This window comes from Gobio gobio (genome assembly GCF_949357685.1).
Source record: "Gobio gobio genome assembly, chromosome: 23".
NCBI classification, from domain to species: Eukaryota; Metazoa; Chordata; class Actinopteri; order Cypriniformes; family Gobionidae; genus Gobio; species Gobio gobio.
The window spans coordinates 37,714,368-37,721,285 of NC_137119.1; the positions used below are offsets into that span (position 1 = coordinate 37,714,368).

Sequence of the window (6,918 nt, forward strand, 5' to 3'; positions counted from 1 at the left end):
AAGGTGAATTTTGTTATTGTTTTGGAGCACACTAGCTTATAGATAACATTAAGGCTAACATATTCATACTAAAAGCCAAAAAACATCACTTTAACTCCCTTCTAAATTACAAGTGTGAAACGTTCCTGTACCCAGGGATAAAAGTGGGTTTAGAATGACGATAACCCAGGGTTAAGCGCAGTGGGAAAAGCCCTTTGCAAGACTAATCATTCCTCACTGTCGATGTCCATTAGAGACTGGAGGAGAGACTGCGGCTGAATCGCAGGGAGCTTTTATCACTGGAGTTTCCTGTGCTGGTGGCGCTCGAGTTTAAACTGCATCTGCCCCAGCGTGAGATCTTCCCGCATTACAGACGCCTGCTGCAGACCAGCTGAAACCACACAGGATCCTCAAAACCTCCATTTAGAGCTCACACTGCATGTGTTTTAAATTACAGATGAAGTGTGATTACAAATTTGAAATCAAATTCTGTTTCATCGTTTAATTTGATTTTTCACTAGAGAACATTTGAAATATGGTCAATGATATTCCTTTATTTACTTTAGCAAAAAGTGTTTAAAATACTAAGAAAACGGAATTATTTCATAATAGAATAAATGGTCAATTTCAATGATTGACACTTTAGAAATGCACTATTATACAAAGTGGCTCTGAAATACAGTAATGCCATTGAAACATAATAATCACAGTACTTTTTGCAGGACTCATTTTTTTTTCTCTAATTGAAAATCCCATATAATATATGATAATATAATAATGATAATAAATATAACCGTCAATCAACCAGCAATAATTATGGTAAACATATTTTACCATATCTTTATGGTCACTTTCATTATGTAACAAAAATATAAAACCACATGAGAGTTACAGAAGGCTCATGCATTGATGTTTTCCTTTTTATCTTAATGAATTCCCATAAAGAGTACTGATTTAAGGTGGGACAATATTCAGGATGTGATCCAGGACTCTTAAAAGTAAACACTGCATGACAATGATGTGCAAAGGTCGAACACTAACAGCAAATACAAACACTGCTTGCATCTCGAAATATGTAATTGGTGCAAAACAGAAGCAGAACAGAATAATCTGAATCAGGTGACAAGGATTAACTGGCCACATTAAAATGTAGGAAATTACAGTAACTGGATTTTTTTTTGCTGCAATATTTGGTTGAACAGATCTGACTGAAAGCAGAATATTACAGAAAATACAAAAGGAGTAAAAAAGAGGTTTGGGTGTTGTGAGGCTTATAGTGGAATAATCTCATTGAGGCAACTGGCTTTGGTCGATTAATAAAGCCTTGGAGTGACTGGTTTGGAGAATCTTCAAAGGCACGGTCCATATTCTTCAACAAACTTAATGAAATCTGTCAGAATACACAAAGAAGGCCTCTCCGGTGTAGTTCAGGATGACACTAAGTAAACAAAAAAAATATACAGAAACATTTATTTCATTATTTCACACTATAACCCAATAGATTACCCAGACTCACCAGAAGTGTGTCTCCGGACTGAGCACAGTGTTGAATGTGAAAAGGGAAAGACCTGAGGCCAGTACCTGCACGCATTAAAAAAACAGAAAACCATTGTATCGTTTTTATTGCAAGTACTGCAATACATTCAATTCACATTATTTGTATAGTGATTTTCACAATACATATCGTTTCAAAGCAGCTTTACAGAAAATGCATGTCGTGTCTACATTACAATTTAGAGTGATCTGTTATCAGAGGTGACTGTGTTTAAGTTATGGATTTCAGAAAATACATATACAAATCACAATTAGCTAACAATGTATTAATAATAAATGTAATAATTTATGTGCACGTGGTGTGAAACCAGCCTTAGGGCCCTATTTTAATGATCTGAACGCATGGTCTGAAGCGCATGTGCGCTTAGGGCGTGTCCGAAACCACTTTTGCTAGTTTGACGACAAAAAAAACAAACAGTCGGCGCGCCACAGGCGCATGGTCCAAAAGGGTTGTCCCTAGTCTCTTAATGAGTCATGGGTGTTTTTGGGCGTAACGTGCAATAAACCAATCAGAGTCTCATCTCCCATTCCCTTTAAAAGCCAGTTGAGCTTGCACCATGGCGGAATTTGCGAGCGGAAAGACTGAACGCTTCTCCAAAAGGAAATCCTTTTATTTTTAATATTTGACATGTTTGTTTGCTTCTGTGTGTGTAATAAGCAGAGTGTACGCGTGTTGTGCACCCGCCTATAGGCGCATATTATTAACCCTCCCTTTAAATAACACATAAAATACTGCACTATTGACTTTAGACCAGGTTTTTGTTGGTCAATGGCGCAGTTGATTTCAGTCGCCTCAAAATAGCAACACGCTAACAATGCGCCTGAACACACAAAAAGCATTTGCTATTTAAACAACTTGACGCTGGATAACTGCATTAGGGCTAAAACTAGCAAAAAACACTTTTAAACGTCGAGTTTAGCATTGCATTGTGGCGGGTGTATGATAGGGCCCATATGCTCTAACAGTCCTGATTGGACACACTAGATAAATGGAGACACTAAACAAAGAATAGTTGTGGGTCAAAATATAATTTCTGTCTCACCTTGGCCAGGAAGCACCAGACTCCGCAGTGCTCCTGAGGCAGAATGCCCTTCAATTTTACGGTTGCCAACATCAGACAAAAGCCGAATATAGCGCTATGAAAGGAAATTGATTTCTAATGAACATAAGATTTGCAATAACAATCAATTCCTTGTAACAAAATGACATGCATCACTCATTCTGTACTTTTTGCATGCAAGTCCTGTCCTGTGAAAAAGTATGCATAACAATTCCCACTGAATGTTTGTCTTACCTGCCCAAGCAGCCAGTCTGGAACCTGTATGAGGTCAGGAAAGGGAAATCTAAGGCACCGGACAGGTCACCTAAAAGACAGGACACCAAGAATTACACATGGATCATGGCAGAAAATTATAGAGCAGTAGACAAAAATAATATGGTAGCATGAAATGCATTATTACCTGTTGAGTATGCAAGTGAGGCAAGTAACAATGCACTGAAAAAAGAATTGTAAAACTATTATTATTTTTTTTTTAAGTATATAGTATTATGTATGCATGTATTATATAAACACACACACATTATATATCTAATATATATATATATATATATATACATACACAGATCAGGCATAACATTATGACCGCCTTCCTAATATTGTGTTGGTCCTCCTTTTCCTGACAAAACAGCCCTGACCCGTCGAGGCATGGACTCCACTAGACCCCTGAAGGTGTGCTGTGGTATCTGGCATCAAGATGTTAGCAGCAGATCCTTTAAGTCCTGTAAGTTGTGAGGTGGGGCCTCCATGCATTGGACTTTTTTTTTTTTTGTGACCCATTATCTGCTGAAAGAGCCACAGCCACCAGGGAATACCGTTTCCATGAAAGGCTGTACATGGTCTGCAACAATGCTTAGGTAGGTGGTACGTGTCAAAGTAACATCCGCATGGATGGCAGGACCCAAGGTTTCCCAGCATTGCCCAAAGCATCACTGCCTCCGCCGGCTTGCCTTCTTCCCATAGTGCACCTGGTGCCATGTGTTCCCCAGGTAAGCCACGCACACACACCCTTGCATTGCTCATTGTCCAGTTCTGAAGATCACGTGCCCACTGTTGGCACTTTCGGCGGTGGACAGGGGTCAGCATGGGCACCCTGACTGGTCTGTGGCTATGCAGCCCTTGTCACACTCGCTCAAATCCTTACGCTTGCCCATTTTTCCAGCTTCTAACACATCAACTTTGAGGACAAAATGTTCACTTGCTGCCTAATATATCCCACCCACTAACAGGTGCCGTGATAAAGAGGTAATCAGTGTTAGTCACTTCACCTGTCATAATGTTATGCCTGATCGGTGTATATATATTATAGTACACTGTAAAACAATTTGCTGCCTTAAATTATGTATAATCAACTTGGATGTTTAAGTCATTTCAAGTTACATTAAACTGACTTAAAAAAAATGAGTTGAATCTTGCATAACTGCATAAAAAAGTAGAAAATTGCTTGACTTATTTTAATGAGTTAAAGCAATCTAAAAACATTTACCTGGTCATATAGTTGATGAACTGCTCTTCAAGATCACTGTAATATTACATATTGAAAATTACACTTATAATGAGATATTTAATAGATAACATAATATTTCTATATTAGAGTATCTAATATAGTATCTACTTAGAGTATAAGCAATAACAACATGCATTCTCGTTCGAAAAGTTTGGGGTCACTAAGTTTTTTTTATTTTTAAGAAATTAATAATTTTATTGATCAAAAGTGGCAGTAAAGTCATGTATAGTGTCATAATTTAAATAGGATTTCTGAAAATAAAATGATATATATCACAAAGCATACAAACTGTTTTCATCATTGATAATAATCAGAAATGTTTCTTGAGCAGCAAATCATATCAGAATGATTTCTGAAGGATCATGTGACACTGAAGACTGGAGTAATGATGCTGAAAATTCAGCTTTGATCACAGAAATCAATTACATTTTAACATATATTCAAATAGAAAACAAGTTATTATAAATAGTAATAATATTTTACAATTATACAGTTTTTACTGTATTTTTGATCAAATAAATGCAGCCTTGGTGAGCAGAAGAGACTTTACCGACCCCAAACCTTTGAATGGTGGTGTACATAAAACAAGTAAACCACCTCAGATGGCTTGTCTTTGTATTTTTCTGGAATACTTTATATGTACCTAAATTAGAAAAGAGATGAGATAAAAAAAACACACACACAGGTAAAGCACAATTTCATATGTCCAAATTTTCTCTGTAGGTTTAAGATCGTTACTCGTAATTCTGGGTCCCACAACAAATATATACACACTCACCAACACAGAACAGATGGACGGACGCCCATATGTAGCCACTGGGACCAAACTGAGAGGTGAGACGTATGGGACCATAAAGAGGACATATGACATGGAGTTTTGTATTGTTACAGGAAACACTGATAAGCGACTGACAGAACATCAGCGTTATGTTTGTGAGAGCGAACATACCCGAGGATTGTACAGAATAAGGCTGGCGGCAGATCCCAGCAGCATACACACACTATAAAGACAATCATTTAGTTAATTTTTGTACAATTTTCGTTTTTGTACCATTTTTATTGTCATTTTGGACTATTTGGTTGATAGAAACATACCTGAATAATTTCATCCATGATGGTTTCTGATTAATGATTAAATTAGAATGGCAACATGATTGGCATTAAGATATGATAATCATATCTGAAATAGTATGATAATATTATAAAAACAAGCTGCATTATGACTTTTAATCCTATTAAATAAATGTTAAATGATAAAGCATGCAAACCTCAACTAACCAAGCGGGATTCAGACGTACCTCTCTGTGAGTTACTGCTACCATGAGAAAAGCAAAGACTTCGGAGACATTTTGTAGCACAAAGAAAAAAGGAATGGGCTAAAAAAAAAAGGAGAGGAAAGAAAAACATATTTCACCATAAGCGAATAAAAAGGTTGCACATTCAATCTGAGCATAGTGAAGTAAAAATATTTAAACATATTGTGTGTACTTACCAAAAGCGACAGTGCTTTGGACCCTGCATAAATGTTTCCAATGAATAAAAAAGATCCAGGAAGCTGGGAAAATGCTGCAGATCTAGATAACAAACACAACAGATCATAATAATCTGTATATCAATATATAATGCACAAATAATAATAAGTGAATATCTAGTTACCTGGAGAATCCTTTGATTTCAACCAACCCCAGTTTCCATGTAACCAGTAGCAGTAGAGCTCCAGTGGAGGTCTGCCACCTGTAGAGAGTTCATGATAAAGAGAAGAAATATTGAGATATCTTGTAAATGATTAGGAACTCAATTCTAATTATAGGAGAGGGATAATTTAATGAATACGTACCCCTGAAAAATGGTTGGAAAGGTAAACTTTAAGTTAGACAGAACATACTGTAAAGCAAATAACAATTATACATTGTTGTGAGTTATGGTACCTGTCAGCATTACTATCAATCTAGGACACACAAACATGCGTTTTAATTGCATTCAGAAACTGCATGCATTATTATACATTCAATCCAAAAACAACAGGACAAACACACACTGGTTCTGTCCAAAGTATAATAAAAGTCAGTTTACCTTATTTGTGAAATAAGATGCTATGAAAAGTATGCAGAATATTAGAGCGAGAATCACTCGAGCCGCGTTCATTGGATTGGATGCATCAGTAAGTTTGGTTTCATGCACAGCTCCTCTGGCACTCTTCCTCTTCTTCACTGTTCTGACATCTCATCTGCACTTCCTCCTCTCTTCTGCTGGCCACGCCCACTGTGACACGCAGCACTTTTTTACCCAATAAAAGCCTGAATGAAATCTGGTGTAAAATGCGAGAAGAGAGATAAAAAAAATATATTATTAACCGGAAATACATAATTTTCTAGTACTTATAATATTATTTATTATTAGTAGTGATACATAATAAAATATTTAAACACGGATGCCTTTTATTCTTCCATTTATTTTATTTTTTATTGCAAATCAATAATTCAGCATTCCATTTGAAGATTATGCTTTTGTTTATTGTACTAAATATGCTGTTGTTTATTTCATACACATTAACCTGTCTAAGCATAGGCCTATATGCACAGATGTCGAATGGAGATTTATTTACATGTTATTTGTGTATATTTTCACATGCATATTATTGCTCCCTACTTGCGTTTGTAAATGTATATTGTTCATTAATAATATAAAAATAATCAGCATTTTGCTGTATACATACAACTGTTCAACGCAAATTTACAATCACAACAACGACATTAATAGAATAAAATATATAAAATAAAATAATTTACATCGAATTAAATAAATAAATAAATAATTGTT

The 6,918-nt window shown here is 35.9% G+C and overlaps 1 protein-coding gene across 2 annotated transcripts; it reads right to left on the reverse strand.

The window, feature by feature from the left end:
• Nucleotides 1-457: 457 nt before the first annotated feature.
• tmem241 (transmembrane protein 241) lies at nt 458-6,364 on the reverse strand. Of its 2 annotated transcripts, XM_079806265.1 has the most exons (15): nt 6,172-6,364; nt 5,936-5,982; nt 5,755-5,832; nt 5,591-5,672; nt 5,397-5,474; nt 5,194-5,219; nt 5,048-5,099; nt 4,877-4,925; nt 4,696-4,741; nt 4,078-4,113; nt 2,995-3,029; nt 2,829-2,898; nt 2,577-2,670; nt 1,496-1,560; nt 458-1,417 (listed from the first exon to the last, which is right to left on the reverse strand). In XM_079806265.1, the coding sequence occupies exons 1-15, from the start codon at nt 6,241-6,243 to the stop codon at nt 1,360-1,362; spliced, it is 888 nt and encodes a 295-aa protein (XP_079662391.1). In that variant the 5' UTR covers nt 6,244-6,364; the 3' UTR covers nt 458-1,359. The 2 variants fall into 2 exon arrangements, with proteins under 2 accessions (XP_079662391.1, XP_079662392.1); XM_079806266.1 differs by lacking the exon at nt 5,048-5,099 and having other exon boundaries at nt 4,877-4,914; nt 6,172-6,346.
• Nucleotides 6,365-6,918: the final 554 nt, after the last annotated feature.

Coding starts and splice junctions, on each gene's coding strand:
- tmem241 (XM_079806265.1), bottom strand. CDS start 6,243: ATGAACGCGGCTCGAGTGATTCTCGCTCTAATATTCTGCATACTTTTC. Junction 4,742..4,876: donor CGTCCATCTGTTCTGTGTTG/GTGAGTGTGTAT, acceptor TTTCTAATTTAG/GTACATATAAAGTATTCCAG. Junction 1,561..2,576: donor TCTGGTGCTTCCTGGCCAAG/GTGAGACAGAAA, acceptor TAATGCGTGCAG/GTACTGGCCTCAGGTCTTTC.